Source organism: Thamnophis sirtalis, unplaced genomic scaffold (genome assembly GCF_051295495.1).
Source record: "Thamnophis sirtalis isolate CommonGarterSnake01/CBP01778 unplaced genomic scaffold, rThaSir2_p1.2 scaffold_8, whole genome shotgun sequence".
NCBI classification, from domain to species: Eukaryota; Metazoa; Chordata; class Lepidosauria; order Squamata; family Natricidae; genus Thamnophis; species Thamnophis sirtalis.
This window is the reverse complement of record NW_028261388.1, coordinates 77,875,142-77,897,293: the sequence shown is the minus strand read 5'-3', so window position 1 is coordinate 77,897,293 and position 22,152 is coordinate 77,875,142. Positions and strand designations below refer to the sequence as shown.

At 39.9% G+C, this 22,152-nt stretch overlaps 1 protein-coding gene across 1 annotated transcript in view; it reads left to right on the top strand.

The window, feature by feature from the left end:
- GABBR2 (gamma-aminobutyric acid type B receptor subunit 2) overlaps positions 1-22,152 on the top strand; it is a 398,087-nt gene that overhangs the window by 87,814 nt on the left and 288,121 nt on the right. Inside the window, exon 3 of the mRNA XM_087721949.1 lies at positions 5,149-5,319. Within this exon, the coding sequence (XP_087578075.1) occupies positions 5,149-5,319 (171 nt within the window). The remainder of the gene's footprint in view (positions 1-5,148; positions 5,320-22,152) is intronic.

The following is a 22,152-nucleotide window of genomic DNA, read 5'->3' as shown; positions in this document are numbered from 1 at the left end:
AAGGGTTAAAGCCTAATTCTTATAGTTGGACATTTTCATTCCAGATATGAATTAAAATCATATGTAATAATCTGAACAAAAATTATATTTTTGGCTTTCAGTAAAAGAGATTAATTTTAAAAGCCTCCTTGATTAAGTTCTTAAATTGATGTTTGTCATATTAATAAATGATTAGCAGCGGTTAATTAAATTGCTTTTTTCACAAATTTACACATTTGATTATTGATAAAATATTAATTACAATTTTGCAGCACATCATTGTCTATAACCATTATAAACTTTAACCACTATAATCTTTATTAAAAACATAAATATTTAGTAATTTCGTTGGCCTAAAACTAAACAAAATATATTTTTAAGGAATACCTGAGAACATTAAACATTTTTCATTTTACATTTCTTTCAGAAAAAAAAAACCAGAATGATATAAAACTTTACTTATTTCTTTTGAACTACTTTATAAAATAAAAGTAAAATAAAACTTCTGAAAAACCCAGTGATGTCTATAAAGATGTTTACATGTACATTATAGTGACAGTATGCTATAATATTTGAAATAAGTATAGTTTAATCTCAGCTATGGATTCCATGTCCGTGTTTCCCTGAAAATAAGAAAGGGTCTTATTTTCTTTTGACCCCCCCCCCAAAAATAAGCAGTTGGCCTTATTTTTGGGGAGGTGTTATTATTTTTGAGGTGCAGGAGGTGGCGAGGGTGGTCACCTCATGGCTGCTGCTTGTGTTGCAATATTTTCGGGGAGGGCTTATTTTCAGGGGACGGCTTATTTCAGCGCATGCGCTCCAAAATTTGATTGGGCTTATTATCCGGGGAGGTCTTATTTTTGTGGGAGCAGGGTATAATCAAGTATCATGACAAAATAGATCCCACACCCATACATAAATGTGAGATCATTTTTTCTTGTATTAAAAATGATATATTTTAAGCTATTTTTTATCTTTCGTTATTCTTTGATTTCTCTCAGGAAAACGTCATATTTTTGATAATTTGACATTCCCTCATTTGCTGTCCTATTTGCCTAACTGACAAACAATTGGTATGTCCAGTCTCTTGAATAAGAAGCCAAATCACTGCTGTGAAATTAATTCTTTAAAAATTGGGTTGCGAAAAATAAACAGAAAAAATTCTTGAACGCTAGTGTGTATATATATATATATATATATATATATATATATATATATATATATGTATGTATGTATGTATGTATGTATGTATGTATGTATGTATGTATGTATGTATATATATATATATATATATATGTTTTTATTTGTGCTGATAAATAAATAAAGGAAGACTAGTATAGATCTATTTCAAGCTATTTAGCTCTCATCAGCTAGCCATATCCTTACTGGGATATATATACACACACACACACATACATACATATATTTATAGTCATTCATTTAAAAAAATCCTGATCTCTTTATTTCTCCACTTAAGGTGGAAATTAATACTATTTCATTTGTAGTTTTTTGTGCTTTTTTTTTAGTTTAGAACAAAAATTAAAATGACACAGGTTGAGAAGGGGTTATAGAAGTGTGCTGCATGGGTTGGGAAAGGCATGCAGGAGGTGGCATGGGGTCAAATAGGCTATGTGGAGGGGCTTGTGGAGTGGGTGATACAGGCTGAGAATGCACATGAGGGTTCATTCTCTGTCTGGATTGGGAAGGGTGGTGGGAGTGGGGGTGGGGGTCTTTCCTCCTTGTTCCTCCTTCCCTTCCTTTCCCTTCCCATCCTTTCCCTTGCCAGCAGGTAGATAAGTATTTGCTATGGATGGAGGAGGGTAAAAGGCAGTGGTGGGTTTCAAAAATTGTTCGAACCTACTCTGTGGGTGTGGCCTCCTTTGTGGGAGTGGCTTGCTCCCACAATATGAGCATGATAGTGTAGAATAATCATATCCAAGGACCAGTGGTGGGTTTCAAAAATTTTTGGAACCTCTTCTGTAGGTGTGGCCTGCTTTCCGGGTCCACTGGTGGAACCTCTTCTAACCGGTTCAGTAGATTTGACGAACCGGTTCTATCGAATAGGTGCGAACTGGTAGGAACCCACCTCTGGTAAAAGGGATTGCAAGACTGGAAGTTCTGAACTTAAGAAGCTTCTTGGATGAGAAGTGAAATATTTTCAAAGGTAAAATACCGCAAGAAAGTTCAGTTACCTTTTGGAAAAAAACACCTTTGAGACAACCATGTCCTGGATGATTGAGAATCTCCGTAGACATTCAGCCTGCCAACTGCTGATGAAGCAAAATAGTTTCTTTTATTCCCAAAAGAAATATAATACTATACACTAATGCAGTGTTTCTCAACCTTGGCAACTTGGAGATGTCCGGACTTCAACTCCCAGAATTCCCCAGCCAGTATTTGTATTCGCTGGCTGGGGAATTCTGGGAGTTGAAGTTCCGGACATCTTCAAGTTGCCAAGGTTGAGAAACACTGCACTAATGGGTTACAGTTAAACTATCAAGTTTATAGTTTAAAGATAAAAAAAATAAAACATTTGAAAGGCCAATTACAACTGTCTGTCATCTCTGACTTACACTGATAGGCTCTTGAACTGCCAGATGATTGGATAAATAGAGAATAAACATTCAAATTGGGTTAGTTGGAAATGTGTGGTCTTATTGTACGGATGTTAAGAAGATTCTAGGAAGAAGCAAGAGAATAGCTGCAAAGACTCTTGATGGGAGTTTAGAAGCAGTTTCAGGATAACTTTTGGCAGCACGAAAATGAAAGTTGTCTCCAGGAAAGACAACTGCTATCTTTTATTTTATTTTTTTTCCATGTCCTGATGAAAGTTTCACAGAATGCTGTAGTAAGTAAGCCTGAGGAAGAAAATAGGATTCAAAATGTCAAAGGTCAATTTGAATAAGAATGGAGCTGTGTTCAATCTGATATCCTTCCAAAAGAAAAGAAGATACTTGAAGTTCTATTCTGGATTTTGATTTCTTTTACAAAACTACAAACAGCTGGTTCCACCACAAAACCGCGTTCGACTAAACCGCGCTCCACGAAACCGCGTAGCTGACGTCATCACAGGGCGACAACAGCGCGGAGACAGAAGCACGCTGTAAACGCTAAATCTAAAATTAACCCCTAAACCTAAACCTAACCTCCCTAAACCTAATCCTAAACCTAACCCTTAATCTAACCCTAACCCTAATCCTAATCCTAACCCTTAATCTAACCCTAACCCTAATCCTAACCCTTAACCTAACCCTAAACCTAACCCTAATCCTAACCCTTAACCTAACCCTAAAGCTAACCCTAAAGCTAACCCTAAACCTAACCCTTACCTTAAGTTGAATCGGCTTGCTTTCAAAGCGCTATTTAAAGCACCCTTCTTTCTCCGCGCTCGCTGTTGTCGCTCTGTTGATGATGTCAGCGACGCGGTTTAATCAGGCGCACTTTAGTCAAGCGCGGTTTTGTCGTGCCATGCAAACAGCTAACTAGAGTGAAAGAAAATTAGCACATATGCTTTGCTTATGTTCATTAAGTTTGTTAAGGATATAACTTCATTGAAATAGCACAGGTTATTAAGGACATTTGATTTTAAATAAAATTACAATTTATTCATTTTAAATAATTATTCATTTCTATTTATCCCATGTGTAAAAAAACCACTATTGTAGCATTGATGGTATATTCAATTGTACCAACTTTTATTAGTTTTACGATGTCAGCAGTAGAATATAAATTAATGTGAATTTAAATAAGAGGTTAAGGAAGACATGTTTAAATGTACGGATTTTGTATGCTGTCTTAACTTCACCAAAATAAATTTGGGATGTGAACCTAATGTAAAATAAATAAATAGCCAACTTTAGAGTTTGGTAAAGATCGTTGAAGTGAAAAAAAAATCCATCGATAGTTTGGACATTCATCATATTATCTCTTGGTTGAAGGTCTTAAGTGAATGAAGTCACTGTTTTTTACTGTTTGATGGTGGAAACAGGTTTGGGTGATCTGTTTCCTCCTGTCATTTCTTCTGCTTCTTAGACTCTGAAATGTTTCATGGTCAGAATAGCTCAAAGGAATCTTCTAGGATTAAGGAAATGGATATACACTACTTTCTGGATAAGCTTTGGGAATTGCAGGAAATGTCCAGGAACTTGCCGGGGGCGGGGGGAGGGGGAATCTCACCAAGAAGAAATTTTATTCAATAACATTATAGTGTTGTCATAGTACAGTAGGGCAGAAGCTTGTTACTAAAAATGTTTCAGATTCAAGCCCTAGTATCTTCTCCAGGGCTGAGATAAACATGCTTATAGAAAATTGCCATAGTCTCATAATTCTATTCTCACTAAAGTGTCAAAATGTATTTTGCAAAACATTAATATGAAATTTATTGAGATTATTATCTGTTCTGTTCTGACCCCCCTTGTCCCACACCAACACACGGAGTTGGTAAGTTACGGCATTTAATTAACAGACAGACAGGTCCTTGGCAGCAAACCGGCACAGACAAGCTTGGGCAGCAATCCAGCACAGATAAGGCTTGGCAGCAATCCAGCCTGCCAAGCTCACAATAATGTTCTCCAACATTAATTCCTGCGTTGACTTCTGCAAGAGGGGCATGTGCACAAGCAGTCCTTTTATAGTCTGGAGAGGAGCCTAATGACCACCAGCTGAGTGCAATTACCTCCTGTAACTGCGCAACTGTTCCTTACGCCTATTAGCTCTTCGGTGCCGAGCATCCATGAACAACTCACTCCTGGCGTCCGGCTCACTCTCCCTTGTCTCCTCCCCACTGGTCCAAAGCTCAGGCGCCTCCTGGTGGCCAACCAGCCTCTCTGTGCCCTGCTCGGAGTCGGAACCCTTTCCAGGGTCCTCCACATCCTCCAGAGCCAACTCATAGGGCCCCTCGCTGTCGGAGTCTGGTGGCAGCTCCAATGGCTCCTGCTGGGCCATAACAACTGCTAACTATTACCAGTTGCCAATCACCATTTTTTCTGATTATGAAATTATTTTAGCAATGTGCATTCATTTTAGTATCCCATCAACATTACTATTTTTTTTGTAACAGAAGATATAGGCATATCTCTGATCTTTTCTTAATTTAGTATAACATAGCAAATTCTAGATTAATAGATTATACTGATTTTTTTTAACAACTACAATTGTTTTATCTTACAGCTCTCGTTTGCAGCAACAACACCAGAGTTAGCAGATAAGAAAAAATATCCTTATTTCTTCCGGACAGTGCCATCCGATAATGCTGTGAACCCGGCAATTTTAAAGTTGCTCAAGCATTATAAATGGAAAAGAGTAGGAACTTTGACCCAAGATATACGAAGATTTTCTGAGGTAAGAGCAGTTTAATATCTTCTCACTGAAGTTGGGGTTGGGTTGCAAAAATGGCATGTTCTCGATATAGAATGAAACTAAGAAACATTTCTAAAATAATACATAATTAACTAACAGCTGAACCAGCAGAAATTGCACACATTTTCCGAAGATCATTTCTGAAGCAGATATTTTACCTTTGAGGCTTGTTACAAAGGTTTTTAATCTAACTCTTCTCAGTGATACTCTACTTTTTTTGCCTGCTAAGAGTTGTTTATTTGTTCAAAGAATTTAGATTGCATAGCCGGGAATCTTGGATACACAGATTCCTATCATTATAATATTTTTTTGTTAAATTTAAGAATAAATATTAATGTTACTGATGGATTATCGGGTAAAATTTGTATCTTAGTACTTACTGTCCAATTCTAAATATCGACTTTCCAAGGTCAAAGCTGAAACAAGAATAATCCAGCATGGCAAAAATATAATTTGACAAACAACATTCTTGATATAATTTATCTGATAGATTAAAGTAGCAATAGCAATAGTAAGTCGTACATCACTTCATAGTGCTTTTCAGCCCTCTCTAAGAATCAGCGTATTGCCCTCAACAATCTGAGTCCTTATTTTACTGACCTTGGAAGGATGGAAGGCTTAGTCAACCTCGAACTGGTGAGAATCAAACTGCTGAACTGCTGCCAATCGGCAGTCAGGAGATGTAGCCTGCAGTAGCGCATCAGTGGAATGCCGGAATGCTAGTGGAATATTTTTCCAGGTTTAAAACAAATAAGTAATCTAAAATGGAATAAATAAATAAAAATAATTGTTAAGTGGATGAAATAAGTTAAAACATTTAGAAGTAACACCTTATATAATATAAATGACTAACTGTCATTTATGCAATCACATCTAAATCTCACTAATTTCATAATGCATTAGAAACCTAATAAGTTGAACTAGGCTAATTTAGAGTGCATTTTTAAAATATAAAACACTTTCCTCTGCCACTGCACCTGTTGAAGAGCCGAGGTGGCGCAGTGGTTAGAGTGCAGTACTGCAGCCACTTCAGCTGACTGCTAACTGCAGTTCGGCGGTTCAAATCTCACCGGCTCAGGGTTGACTCAGCCTTCCATCCTTCCGAGGTGGGTAAAATGAGGACCCAGACTGTAGGGGCGATATGCTGACTCTGTAAACCGCTTTGAGAGGGCTGAAAGCCCTATGAAGCGGTATATAAGTCTAACTGCTATTGCTATTGATAATGATATTCTAATTAAATTCTGGTTCTGATTAAATTCCTATTTACCTTTCAGTTTATAGTTTTTCAGACTACGGGCTTATCATGTAGAATTTTTGTATTAATATATTGTCATATTCAGCCTCATTTTTGAGTGCCAAGAATGAATATTATTAATACTCAATTGGATCCAATAATTACTGGAGTATATTTCATGTGGTCAATATATGAACAAAGACTGCTATTATCTGGAAATCTTAAAAGAAATAAAGATGCACACACTGGTCAAAATTAAATATGTTGGATAATATTTCTTAAACTGCTTGTGTTCCAATTAGTCTGTATAAAGGAAGAGGAATATTTATACCTCAGAACTTCTGCCATCATGTGTCACCCTCATCTTTTAAAATTTCTACCATAGCATACTCTTCACAGCTAAAAATGAGGTAGTTTGATAAAATTTCCTACATTATATCCTATTTCCTTTAGAATCTCCAGCCTACATTCTATGTTTTATTCTGTGTTCTATAAATAGCCTATGTTCTATTTTTTCCACCATAGTCTCTCTTCTGCAATTTTTCACTTCCTGGGAGAAATAAACAAATGCTCAGGTGTTACCAATTGTAATGAACTGTAATCCCACTTGCCAAGGTCTAAACAATTCTTTTTTTAAAAAAAATTGCTTAAACATCACACTGCTTGTGCTGCATCGGAACGAACTGAATTGTGGATGTACATGCAGGTGAAACTCGAAAAATTAGAACATCGTGCAAAAGTTCATTTATTTCAGTAATGCAACTTAAAAGGTGAAACGAATATATGAGATAGACTCATTACATGCAAAGCAAGATAGTTCAAGCTATGATTTGTCATAATTGTGATGATTATGGCTTACAGCTCAAAGTTTGTGCATATACAGTAATAATAAACCTTGGTTCACAGCTAAGTTCAAGCGATAGCAATAGCAATAGCAATAGCAGTTCGACTTATATACCGCTTCATAGGGCTTTCAGCCCTCTCTAAGCAGTTTACAGAGTCAGCATATTACCCACAACAATCCGGGTCCTCATTTCACCCACCTCGGAAGGATGGAAGGCTGAGTCAACCCTGAGCCAGTGAGATTTGAACAGTTAGCAGTTAGCTGAAGTGGCCTGCAGTACTGCACTCTAACCACTGTGCCACCTCGGCTCTACAACACAACAACTATGTTGTGTCACAGAGGAAGCCTACAGGAATACAGACAGGGTGCTATACAATCATACCAGTAATACATTAACAAGGGAGAAGATATTGATAAGAGATATTAAAAGAAACTAACCAAGGAGAGAAGCAACTTAGAAGAAATTTCTTAATGAGGAGAGCAATCAACCAATGGAATAGCTTGCCTTCAGAAGTTGTGGATGCTCCATCACTGAAGGTTTTCAAAAAGAGATTGAACAACAATTTGTCTGAAATGATGTAGAGTTTCCTGCTCCGGCAAGGGGTTGAACTAGAAGACCTCTGAGGTCCCTTCCTATTATGTCTAGAGATCAGGGCAGCAAAGAGAAGCTACTCTGAAAAGCTGAGGAATCAATTCTAAGCAAATGAACCAGCAAATGTGTGGGAAAGCCTCAGTGGTGGGTTTCAAAAATTGTTCGAACCTACTCTGTGGGCGTGGCCTCCTTTGTGGGAGTGGCTTCCTGCCCATGTGACCGGATGGGAGTGGCTTGCCGCCCATGTGACCGGATATGAAGATGCCGACGACACTTGTCAGAACCACCTTAAATGATCTCACACACAGCACTGGCATGCATAAGAATAGGATGTAAACTTGTTTTTTTTTAAAAGGCATCTTTGGTTTGCGTTAAAACAACTTCAACACACGCAATGTTCTGATTGCACCACAAACGCAGTAGTCATCCTTACCTTTCACAGAGGCACTGAGTTTTATGAATATGAGCATGACAGTGTAGAATAATCATATCCAAGGACCAGTGGTGGGTTTCAAAAATTTTTGGAACCTCTTCTGTAGGTGTGGCCTGCTTTCCGGGTCCACTGGTAGAATCTCTTCTAACCGGTTCGGTAGATTTGACAAACCGGTTCTACCGAATAGGTGCGAACTGGTAGGAACCCACCTCTGGAAAGCTTGAAGAATGTCACTAGCTACAGCAAATCTCTTTCTCTTACTGAAGAGAATCAGCAACTGGCAGATGAACTGAATATGTTTTACTGTAGATTTGAGAGGAGATCATAGTCAATTATTGCTGCCTTCCGCATCTCAGATACATCAACAATAGCCAAATCTCCTAGACCTATTTCCATTCCTCTGGGTTGCCCCTCCATTGGTGATCCCAGAAAAATATGTGCAAGATCTATTTCATAGACAAAACATCATAAAAGCCCCAGCCCCAGGCATGTCTTTGCTTATTATTGCTTATTCCTGTATCCAATATATAGTTTGAGTATTAAATAGCAGAGGGAACAAAGGCCAATCCGTATATTGCTTCATTTGTTTGTATCTGTATCTTTGACTATGCTTGCAAAGATATTTACAAAGTTTAGCCAGGTAAGGGTCTTTCTGTGGGGAGGTAATTGGCCTTCTTATGCACCCCCAAGGGTTTAATTTGAAGATTGTGGAAAAGATCCTGAGTCTCACTGAAGGCCTCACTTGAAGCTGCACAAATGTTATTCCCACTTATGAGATGTGTGAAGGAAGAAAATGAGACTTGATTTAGAACCCAAACTGATTGCAGCACAGCCAGAAACTGGAAATAGGTTCAGAAAGCAAAGCAAAACAAGAAAACAACTCATCTTAATTTACTGGCAACAAGTTTCTTAGTAAATCTGTCTTTTTTTGTTTGTAGTTCATGTTATGCAATAGATCTTTTGTTGTAAAGACTGGGCTCGTGTAATACAGTATCTTTTAAGTATTTTGTTTAACTATTATTTGCTGAATGGCTCATTTGTAAGAGCCAAGGTGGCGCAGTGATTAAATGCAGCACTGCAGGCTACTTCAGCTGACTGCAGTTCTGCAGTTCGGCTGTTCAAATCTCACCGGCTCAGGGTTGACTCAACCTTCCTTCCTTCCGAGGTGGGTAAAATGAGGACCCGGATTGGTGTTGGGGGCAATATGCTGACTCTGTAAACCGCTTAGAGAGGGCTGAAAGCCCTATGAAGCGGTATATAAGTCTAACTGCTATGCCAGTGGTGGGTTTCAAAAATGTTTCGAACCTACTCTGTGGGTGTGGCCTCTTTTGTGGGAGTGGCTTGCCAGCCATGTGACCTGGTGGGAGTGGCTTGCCAGCCATGTGTTCTCTCTCTCTCTCTCTCCTTCCTTTTGTCTCTCTGTCCCTTTTTCCTTTTTTTCTTTCATCTCTCTCTCACTTTTTCTTTCTTTTTTTCTTTTTTTCTTTATTTCTTTCTTCCTTTCTCTTTCTCTCTCTGTGTGTCTGTCTGTGTGTCTGTCTGTCTGTCTGTCTGTCTCTCTGTGTCAGTGGTGGGTTTCAAAAATTTTTGGAACCTTTTCTGTAGGTGTGGCCTGCTTTCTGGCGCAACCTCTTCTAACCAGTTCAGTAGATTTGACGAACCGGTTCTACCGAACTGGTGCGAACTGGTAGGAACCCACCTCTGGTGCATGCCATATTTTTCTGATATTTTTTTCTACCATTTTTATCTCTGTTTACTTTTGTTGAGTACAGTTACATTTTTATTTTTTTAGTGTATTAGCTGTTGTGGTTGATTTTTTAGAGCAGTTATGCAATTTTTGAAATTAATATTATTAACATTTTGATTTTGTTGTAGCAATTCAGTAAGGTAGACAGCAACTTTGTTTAAAGTGCAAGCTCAGCAGACAAAAGTATTCATTCAACAGTACTCATTTGTGGAATGACTTTGTAGCTAGTCCTCGGCTTATGATGACAACTGTGCCCAAAACTTCCGTTGCTAAGCAAGATAGCTGTTAAGTAAGTTTTGCCTCAGTTTATGACCTTGCTTGCAACAGTTGTTAAGTGAATCACTGCCGTTGTTAAATTAGTAACAGGGTTGTTAAGTGAATCTGGCTTCCCTATTGACATTGCTTGTCAGAAGGTCACAAAAAATGATCACAAGACCCAGAGACACTGGTGCCTTCATAAATACGGGCCACTTGCCAAGCATCCATCCGATTTTGGTAGCATGACCATGGGAATGTGTTCTGACCCCCCTCGTTCTACACCAAAGCACGCTGAGACAAAGATACTTCAAGGATTTATTAATACACAGACAGGACCTTGGCAGCAATCCAGCACAGTCCAGGCATTGGCAGCAATCCAGCACAGACAAGCTAACCACGAAAGTTCTCCAGCTCTAGTGAATACATTGACTCCTGCAACAGGCGTGTGCACAATCATTCCTTTTATAGTCTTGAGAGGAGCCTAATTACCACCAGCTGAGTGCAATTATCTGCACAACTGTTCCTTACGCCTATTAGCTCTTCGTTGCCGGGCATCCAGGAACAACTCCCTTGGCTCCTCCCCACTACTCCAATGCATAACGTCCGGATCACACTCCCTTGTCTCCTCCCCACTGGTCCAAGGCTCAGGCACCTCCTGGTGGCCAACCAGCCTCTCTGCGCCCTGCTTGGAGTCGGAACCCTGTCCAGGGTCCTCCACTTCCTCCAGAACCGACTCAGAGGGCCCCTTGCTGTCGGAGTCTGGTGGCAGCTCCAACGGCTCCTGCTGGGCCACAACAGGGATGCATAAGTATTAAAAACAGTCATACGTCACTTTTTTTCAGTGCCATTATAACTTTGAATGCCCACTAAATGAATGGTTGTTAGGTTGAGAACTACCCGTACATTTGGTGAGAAAGATAATAAATTCTTCTGTATCCAATTTCCGGCACCCCAACTGTGGCAATCAGAGCACCTCAAGATCATACCAGCAAAACTCAGTTCCCAAAATAAAATCTAAACTTTCAAGAAAATAAGCGTGGAAATAGGACAGTGGTGGGATTCAGCCAGTTCTCACCTATCCGGGAGAACCGGTTGGTAACTTTCTAAGTAGTTCAGAGAACTGATTGTTGGAAGAAATCTCCTTTTGTTTTTTCCCACTTTACAGGGCTAATCCTGTAAGGAAGGCAGGAAGGAAACATTCTAGTGTTGTTTCTAGCCTAATCTTTATTGACGTGCTTACAGAAACTGCCTCTCCGGTTATCCCTTATTACATTGTAACAGCTAATGCGAAGCGCCCATCGACCTGAGTGACCTTGAGTTGGCCAAGCCCACCCAGTCACATGACCACCGAGCCCCACCTACCCAGATGGTCATTAGGGCAGAGAACCGGTTGTTAAATTATTTGAATCCCACCACTGAAATAGGAGTACGATGTTTCAAGGTATAAACCCCTGGGAAACAGGTCAAAATTGTACCTTCAAAATTTAGCAGCAGAATTTTCAGATAAAACCTATGCAAATATGGTGAAAAGGATAGTGTAATGAGGTCTTTGGAAGATGACACACATCAATTTCTTTCCTTAGCATTCCCCTGCATGGTTAAAAAAAGATAAACTGGGCCAAAATACTCGCGCCTCATCCCATCTGGATTTCTCTGATTGCACTAATCAAGAAGCTGCATTTCTGCTTTCAAACTAAAAATCCTGTTCCTAAATATAAAGGCCATTTTCTTGTTTCAAGAGATGGTGGTTATTGGATTGTTTTTGAGATCATAGATGCTGAACATTGTATTCATGTACAGGGGACCAGCCTAGGATAATTCACTATGTAGATTATGTGAAATGAAGGATTATGCGTAATTCAGAAAGGAAGAAAGGTCAAATTGTAATAATGATTTTTTCCTAAAGCTGTAATTGTTAGACTGATTATATATCTTGAATTGGTACCAATGTTATTTATTTGTTTTATTTTATTTGTTTTATCAAGATTATATATATATATATATATATATATATATATATATATATATATATATATATATATATATATATATATATATATATATATATATATATATATATATATATATATATATATATATATATATATATATATGTTATATTTATGCTGATAAATAAATAAAGGGAGACTAGTATAGATCTATTTCAAGCTATTTAGCTCTCATCAGCTAGCCACACCCTTGTTGGGAATCGAACCTGTGCTCTATTGCCTCTTAGGCAGATGTGTTAATCATTGAGCTACAAGGCTCGACTCCTTATCAGCCAGCCAGGGTGAGAGGTATATATTTAAAGTCACAAACCCTGGTATGCCCAAATATGGGAGGAAGGTCACACTTCCACTCTCTGTCCTTCGGCTCGTCACAAGAGACCATCCAGACAGAAACCCAATATTTTTACTGTTGCCTTTTTGTTACATTTGTTATATTTATGCTGATAAATAAATAAAGGGAGACTAGTATAGATCTATTTCAAGCTATTTAGCTCTCATCAGCTAGATTCCCAACAAGGAATATATATAATAGATATGTAGGTCTTTGGTTATTCGGGTTTTCTCCCGCGTAAAATTGGAAGTGTCTTGGCGACGTTTCGACGAAGTCTCATTCGTCATCTTCAGGCTTCGTGCTTCCAGGAGCAATGCTGAAGATGACGAATGAGACTTCGTCGAAACGTCGCCAAGACACTTCCCATTTTACGCGGGAGAAAACCCGAATAACCAAAGACCTACATACTAACACCCGCGAAAACCTCAGAAAACAGATAATAGATATAAATATATACAAGTTTATGAATACATGAAATGGATACGAATAAATGGGGTTGTTAGGACAGGGATGGTAGGCACGTTGATGCAATTATGCACCCCTTTACAGAGTTCTTAAGGAATGGAATGAGGTCGACATAGACAGTCTAAGGTTAAAGTTGTGGAGGTTTAGGGAGGAAACCACAGTGTCAGGTAGTGCATTCTCGTCATTGATCACTCTGTTGCTGAAGTTGTATTTTCTGCAGTCGAGTTTTGTACAGTTTCCCTTAAGTTTGTATCTATTGTGTTCTGACCCCCCTCTCCCCACACCAACACACTCTGAGTCAAAGATACTTTCCAGAATTTATTAACAGACAGACAGGTCCTTGGCAGCAAACCGGCACAGATAAGCTGTGGCAGCAATCCAACACAATCCAGCCTGCCAAGCTCACAATTCTGTTCTCCAACATTAGTTCCTGCGTTGACTTCTGCAAGAGGGGCGTGTGCACAAGCAGTCCTTATTATAGTCTGGAGAGGAGCCTAATGACCACCAGCTGAGTGCAATTACCTCCTGTACTTGCGCAACTGTTCCTGTCGCTTATTAGCTCTTCGGTGCTGGGCATCCAGGAACAACTCACTGCTGGTGTCCGGATCACTCTCCCTTGTCTCCTCCCCACTGGTCCAAGGCTCAGGCACCTCCTTGTGGCCAACCAGCCTCTCTGCGCCCTGCTCGGAGTTGGAACCCTGTCCAGGGTCCTCCACATCCTCCAGAGCCAACTCATAGGGCCAATCACTGTCAGAGTCTTGTGGCAGCTCCAGCGGCTCCAGCTGGGCCACAACACTATTGTGTGCTCATGTATTATTGTGGCTGAAGCTGAAGTAGTCATTGACAGGTAGAACATTGCAGTAGATAATTTTATGTACTACGTTTAGGTTATGCATTTGTGCATGTTTTCACTGGAAGTTCAAACTAGAATGCAGATATCTTTCTGCAGGTTTACACTTACTGTAAGAGCAGTTCCATTTAGGAGAAGCCTGTCCATTTGCATCCTTTCGTATTCGTATATTCATACATTATTCATAAGCGCTTCATATGTTATTCTGCTACTATCACTGCTATATTTGTGCATTTTACAAAGGGTCAGAACAATAACCGCAAAGTTCAGTTTCAAATATATTTGATAAAATATTTAGCATTCACTAGATAGGTAACTATTTGGTCCTAGCTTTTGCTCTATTTTTTGTCTTGCCCACCTTAGCTTGAATATGTCATTGGTTTCATTCCCATATTAATTTACCCGTTATTCTACACCAGCACCTGAAATATGACCATTACTTAAATACATGTTATATGATCCCTCTTTAGAATCTCTTATAGAGGATTCATTTCCTCTAAATCATTTAATCACATTCTGGTTGTTAGCTGCTAGTAGATTTCTTTCTATTAACTGCAGCCTTTTACTGGAAGCATTTATAAAGTACAGGATGTCATTTCAAATGTTCTTTAAGTAGCTGAATGCTTCTTTTAGTCCAGTCATTGGTTCCTCTCTGGTATTTATAAAACAAAGCGCCGGAACTTTGTGCTCAGGATTCTCCAAAATGTTTTCAATGAATTTTGGAAGTACTTTGAAATGCAATAAGATTTAAGACTCAACTTAAATCTTGCAGTGCTGAAATATTTCAGTCCTCTTGCCCTCATTGTTTACTTTGTATTTGAGTTTGGGGGATTAATTTTAATTTTTTTCTCTTGAACTAAACATCTTTTACGCATGATAAGGGGAAAAAGGGGAATTTCTTCAGATTTTGGCAGACTTAACAAGTACTAAAGAAAAAGATTGTTTATCCTTGGCAACGACCTTCCAACAAACAAACTGACCATTGTACCACTTTTAAAAACCTGACTAAAATATGCAGAAGTTGTGTTCTATATGCTGCTTCCCCTTGGTGTTTTCAAACAATACCAGTTTCACTTCTGAGATAGTTCAGGATAAGTTGCCTGTCACAAGAAGAATAACAACATAACAAAAACAGCTGCCTCCAGTTCAGCGCAGGCTGGATAGGGCTTGATCAGGTCTAAAGATATAGACATTCTTCTAGAAGGAAATTAGACACTTAATAAGTGGTTGCCTTTATTACCTTCTATATATTTATTTAATCATTGTGATGATTAATTTTTCATATTGTAGATCTTAAGAGGTTAGAAGCAATAAAATGTGCCCACCTTTGCCTAGAAGTTACATTTTCAAAGTTAGTACATGAGGATCAGGGGTGGGTTCCTGCCAGTTCTAACCTCTTCTATAGAAGAGGTTCCAGCCGTGGGGCCGTCCTGGTCTACTCAATGCAAACAGGAAAGATCAGTCAAAAGTAGCTTCAGCCTGGTCTACCGAATGCAAAGAGGAAACATGCCAGCAGTTTGAGGAGTGGTGTCAATCTGGCCATGCCTACACAGTCAGCAGTGACGTGCGGTGAGGTTTATGGCTGGTGAGGCACTGACACAGGGGTTCCAAATTTTTTTAGACTTGTGGACTTCAACTCCCAGAATTCCACAGCCAGGCATGCTCAGTTCCGATTTAAAGCGACAGCATTTGTTTTTCTCAAAAGTTTTCCTTCATTCTTTTTCTTCTCCCTCCCCGTCCTTCCTCCCTTTCTCCCTCCCTCCCCCCTCTCTCAAACAGACACACGCACACAGAGAAGTTGGTTCCCACTCTCACTCAATCTCAAACGAACACAAACACAGAAGTTGGATTGGATATATTTTCCAAAGGCTTGAAAGCAGCTCCTCTGCCATCCCCCCCCCACTTCCCCTGCTGCCTTCCGATCCAAGCCTTTGATTGCAGGTGGAGGCACGTTGCCTTTTCAAACTTGTAATCAGTGAAGCTGGGCTTATATAGTTTTATCCAGGGGTGTGTGTGTGTGTTAAAAGGCAACGTAGCTCTGCATGCAATTACGTACCTTTTCCAGCTGTTTCAGAGAGGATTTCAACTCTGCTCTTGCCTGCCATCATGAAAAGAAAAAAAAACATAAAAGGAAAAAGGCAAGAGCTGAGGTCAGGCTAAGCTAGTTGCTGCCAGAGTCACCGTGTGGATGACTCTGCTTAACTGTTTAAAAAAGGCTCTTAAAAAACGCCCTCTACAGGAGGCAGGAGAACGACGTGCCTCATCTACGTCAGGAATTTTTCGGCTTTTAACCCTTGCTTAACTCTGCTCGAGTGATCATAAAACACCAGACTAGATGAGGCACGTCGTTCTCCCGCCTCTTCCTGTAGAGGGCACTTTTTAAGAGGCTTTTTTAAACAGTTAAGCACTAAGCAGAGTCATCCACTGTGACTCTGACAGCAACTAGCTCAGTCTTTTTCCTTTTACATTTTTTTTCTTTTCATGATGACAGTGGTGAGGCTCTGCCTTCCCCTGACTGCACGTCCCTGCCAGTCAGCCACTTCTGTGTGCCCCCCCCCCCCCCCGAGGCCAGCCAAGCCCTGATGTGGCCATGGCCCTCAATGAAATTGCATTTGACACCCTGGTTTAGCAGTACCTCTGGATTCTGACAGTTTGTTCTGTGTTCAAAAGAAATCATTTTTCTCTTTTGTCAGTACTTGTGAGTGTATCTGGTGACTGCCATTTTCCTAATAATAGGCTAGGTATTCCATTTACGCACTTATGCTGTTAGCTGTCTTATTTTCTTCTCCAAATCTTCAAAGGGTTTGCTATTGGAGATATGAGTATTACTGCTGCTCACATCACCAATAGCAAAATCTTTGAAGATTTGGAGAAGAAAATAAGGCGGCTAAGGCAGCATTGCACATTCACCTGGAAACTTATCTGGATCTATTGATCTAACAGCAAATATTGCAAATGAGAAAATGAGCCAAACTGTGGCACTCTAGACAGTATAATTCGAACAATACAGCAATGATAAATGGAAAGATACGGAATTACTATTGGGACTCCCTTGCAAAATGCAGAGAAATGCTAAGAGAAAGACAGTGTAAAGGTGATGGCATTACAATTGATTCACCACACACTTGGAAGGCTGCAGCTACCACCTAAGGCTTTTCTATTCTGCAGGAAGTTGAACAAATAGGATTTAGTCTGATATTATAATTTATTAAATATAACATCTTCTTTTGATTCTATATCTCAATTCCTTTCTGTTCGTAAAGTTTCTGGAGATTGTTGTACAGGAGATTTGTGATCGCTTAGAACTAAAGTTACAAAGTAGTGATATTTGAGACATTGTTTTCTTTTTTATTAACTAAAAAAAAGAAAAAGAATTTATGAAATTATAAAAGAAGAGGGGGGGGGATAATTTTAAACCACTCCCACCAGGTCACATGGTCGGCAAGCCACTCCCACAAAGGAGGCCACACCCACAGAGTAGGTTCGAAAATTTTTTTGAAACCCACCACTGATTCATAGTCAACTTGGTAAGCACTGAAACAACCAAGCCCTTTCCATTTCCTGGCTATACCTATCAATTAATAAAAGAGATACTCTTATAGCAAAAGGAAAGAATACAATCTTGTATATTTAAATCCACATATAAATGTGTGTGTGTGTGTGAATCAATGGACGTTGCTTATCAAAAGGGATCACATGACTTCAGGGATACCACACTTAGTCATAAGTGTGAAAAACGGTCATGTGACTTTTTTCAATACCACTGTAACTTTGAACAGCACTAACTGAGGACTGCCTGTACTTCAGCTTTCTGTTATCAATAAGTGGAAGAATTTATTATAATTTAGTACATGATGTATAATATTAAGGCTATGTGAACTATAATTTTATATTAGTTTTAATGTATTGTTTTCCTAAGTTCATTATTCGTAGTGGGTTAATTTTGTTTTAATTGCCTTAAGTGCTTATAGTGAAAGAAGCCAAATAAATGCAACTTCTAAATTTGTATATGATCATGCAAAGTTACATTATAAGTTATTGATTGCTACTTATTTGTGGCATTTTATGTTCTGAACCTGTTCTGACCCCCTCCTCCGTCCAGTAACGAATGCTGAGACAAGCTTAACTGGAATGTCCTTTAATAGCAAGGCACCAAAACCTCGGTGGCTGAAAGCCAAGCAGAACAAACAGATAAGGATCTTGGCAGCAACTCAGACAAACTCAGGCAGCAATAAACACAGATAAGGCTTGGCAGCAATCCAGCCTGCCAAGCTCACAGTAATGTCCTCCGACATTCAATCCTGCGTTGACTTCTGCAAAGAGGGCCGTGTGCACAAGTAGCTTTTTATAGTCTGGAGAGGACCCTAATGACCACCAGCTGAATACAATCACCTCCTGTAATTGCGTAATTGTTCCTGACGCCTATTAGCTCTTCGATGGCGTGCATCCAGGAACAACTCACTACTGGCCTCCAGCTCACTCTCCCTTGTCTCCTCCCCACTGGTCCAAGGCTCAGGTGCCTCCTGGTGGCCAACCAGCCTCTCTGCGCCCTGCTCAGAGTCGGAACCCTGTCCAGGGTCCTCCACCTCCTCCAGAGCCGACTCATAGGGCCCCTTGCTTTCGGAGTCTGGTGGCAGCTCCAACGGCTCCTGCTGGGCCACAACAGAAGCTAATTATTTCTAGAGTCAGTCATATTCACAGGCCATGAGGGTTTTTTTTTTAAATCAAGATGACAATCCCAGTGGTACAGTTGAAGCTCAACACATTTTAGGACAGAACATGAAACTTTGATCACACTGTCTTGACCTTTATATTGATTTTTTCTACAATACCCTTTGGGCACTTTTTCCAAAATGTAGTTGCCAGGTTTAGCGGGCAGTACATCACCCAAAGTGGCCCTTGATAATGTTCCCAAAATATGCAGGATGTTCTTTGGATTGGCCTCATAGCAATATGAGTTACATCACACGAGAAGCTTACTATGAGTTCTGATGAATTGGGGACTACTGGTTTAGATATGAGAGTTACCCAATACCCATATTAGCAAATGCACTTCAATAAGACATTAACAAAAAGGATGAAAAATATTCTAAAAAAGTAAAACATTGAAGTAATGTAAAGAATTAAAAGACTTGAACAATACATGCAAATGTATAAATGCTAAATCTTTATATTTAAATCGAAGCCCACACATATGCCTTTAAATCTTACTTAGATGAACACAGTAATGGAGTTTTAAGAGAATAAATGGTTACATTTCTGCAAATCCCTTTCTCTCTTTTTATGACCAGAGTATGTATATATGTCCGCACATTATTTTTATCTTTTGTTTTGTTTGATTGACTTGTGTCATTAGGAAGACATGCAATAGTATGCCTTGTGACAGGGTCTTCACCCCTAACTGCTTTGAAGGAATGTTTTCCTCCTGGTAAATTTTATTTAATGAGGCATGTAGAAACAATAGGTTATAAACAGGCACACTCAGAGACATTTCAGTTCTGGCTAATGCAACCAAGATGATATATGAGTGGTTCTCTTGCCTGACCCAACTAAAAAGGCCTGATGAGTTGTTGTTTTTCCCTAAAATGTATCTTGTCAAATTTCTTTATGGGGTCATGTTACAAGCTGTGATAATTTCTCTTATTTTGATGTTTTAGGAATAAATAATGAAATCAAATCCAGTGGCATCGAGCCAAAACTGGTTAAGAAAGACTGGGAGGAAAAAGATGCAGAACATAACAATGAAAAGATTAGTGGATAAATAACTGAAAAAGTAGTTACAGGCCCCGCGATATATAAGAGATCTCTTCTTATATAGTGTATTTTTTTGGAATATAAGACGCACCTTTTTCCCTCAAAAAAGAGGGTGAAAATCTGGGTGCGTCTTATACACTGAATACAGCATTTTTTGCTTACTGAAACCCCGCCCCCTTTGCAAAAATGGACGTGAAGAGGGTTTGGGAGGCTTGCAAAGTGCTCCTGTGGGCTGGGGAGGGCAAAAATGAGCAAAACCGGGCCATTTTTGTTCATTTCCTCCCCAGCCCCCAGGAGCACTTTACAAGCCTCCCAAACCCTCTGCATGCTCCCTTTTTTTGCAAAAATGGCCCAGTTTTTGCTCATTTTTGCCCCCCCCCAGCCCCTAGGAGCACTCTAAGCAATAGCAATAGCAGTTAGACTTATATATATATATCTTTAGAGACTTCAAGGTTTTTATTTATTGTAAGGGCTAACCGTCAAAGACTTAGTTACATGACTACATCAACTGGTAAAGCATAGGAAGGTATAGTTGGCAATAGCAATAGCAGTTAGACTTATATACCGCTTCATAGGGCTTTTAGCCCTCTCTAAGCGGTTTAAAGAGTAAGCATATTGCCTCCCACAGTCTGGGTCCTCATTTCACCCACCTCAGAAGGATGGAAGGCTGAGTCAACCTTGAGCCGGTGAGATTTGAACCGCCAAACTGCAGATAGCAGTCAGCTGAAGTGGCCTGCAGTACTGCACTCTAACCACTGCGCCACCTCGGCCTCCCAAAGCTCTACATCCCCTTTCCCCCCAAAAAAACAAGGTGTGCAGAAAGTTTGGGAAGCTTGCACAGTGCAAAAACCTTTTTTTTAAAAAAATTACCTCTTCAAAATTATGATGCGTCTTATACTCCGGTGCATCTTATAATCTGAAAAATATGGTTTTAATTCTCCCATCCTAAAATTAAAATTATTTACAATTCAACACATAAATATATCACAACATTTGAATATCTTTGCTGCACCCTTGTTGCTTCAATATGGCTGCTGTGTTGCACTGCTGCCATTTGCCCCTGAGGCTGTGCCCGGCTCTTCAGGAGCCAGCTCACAAGACAGCAGCTGCCTGGCAACCCCCCCTCTCCAGCTGGGCAGAGTACCACTCACCGACCTAGCAGTATCCCGAAGCCACACGAGCGCCTTTGCCCTCCCGGCTCCTCCTTATTTTCAGGACATGTCATATTTTTAGGGAAACACAGTATGACTATCTATATGACTATCATCGGACCTGGGTACCTGAGAGACCGCCTCCTGCCAATTACCTCCCAAAGACCAATTCGATCTCACAGGCTTGGCCTTCTCCGGGTTCCAGCAGCCAGCCAATGTCGGCTGGCGACTCCGCCGGGGGAGAGCCTTCTCTGTTGCTGCGCCGGCCCTCTGGAATGAGCTCCCCATGGACCCTTACTACCCTCCTGGCCTTCCGTAAAGCTACCAAGTCCTGGCTGTTCCGACAGGCTGGGGGCTGTTGAAATATCCAGCCCCGCCTCAATTGTGAATGTTGTGCATTTTTAAATTCTTTGTATTGTCTTATTTATTTCCCTTTCCCTGTTTATTGTGAGCCGCCCGGAGTCCTTCGGGAGTGGGCAGCATACAAAACTAATAAACAAACAAACAAACAACAACAATATAAATCACCAGTGATTCTGGAAGGGTTTCATTGTATTAAAATAATATAACATAATCAATAATAATGGAGATAAGGCAAAACATATGTTCATAAAATCCAATAAATACCACTGACGGCAAGAACGTATAACTACCAAATCCAAATTGACAGGGAGAAAACCAAGTTTTTGACCAAGCCTTCCAAGAGGATTGGAGGATTCCAAGAGGATTAGCATTGGATTCCATCAAATTTGAGGGCAAAGATCATCCCAAAGAAGAGATGCTGCTGTAGAAACAACACACTTCCTAGATCTCACCATTATAGAACAAGGAAGAGACGTGGAAAATGCTAAGCCTGAAACAGCATGTGGAATAACCTAATATAATCAAAGACAGATAGTCCCATACTGTACTTAGTGTATTTTTTGGAGTATAAGACGCACCTTTTTTCCTCAAAAAAGAGGCTGAAAATCCAGGTGCGTCTTATACATTGAATACAGCATTTTTTGCCTACTGAAGCCCCGCCCTTTCACCAAAATGGCCGTGCATAGCCTTATGGAGGCTTTCAGAGAGCTCCTGAGGGCTGGGGAGGGCAGAAATGAGCAAAAAACAGGCCATTTTTTGCCCCCCCAGCCCCCAGCAGCACTCT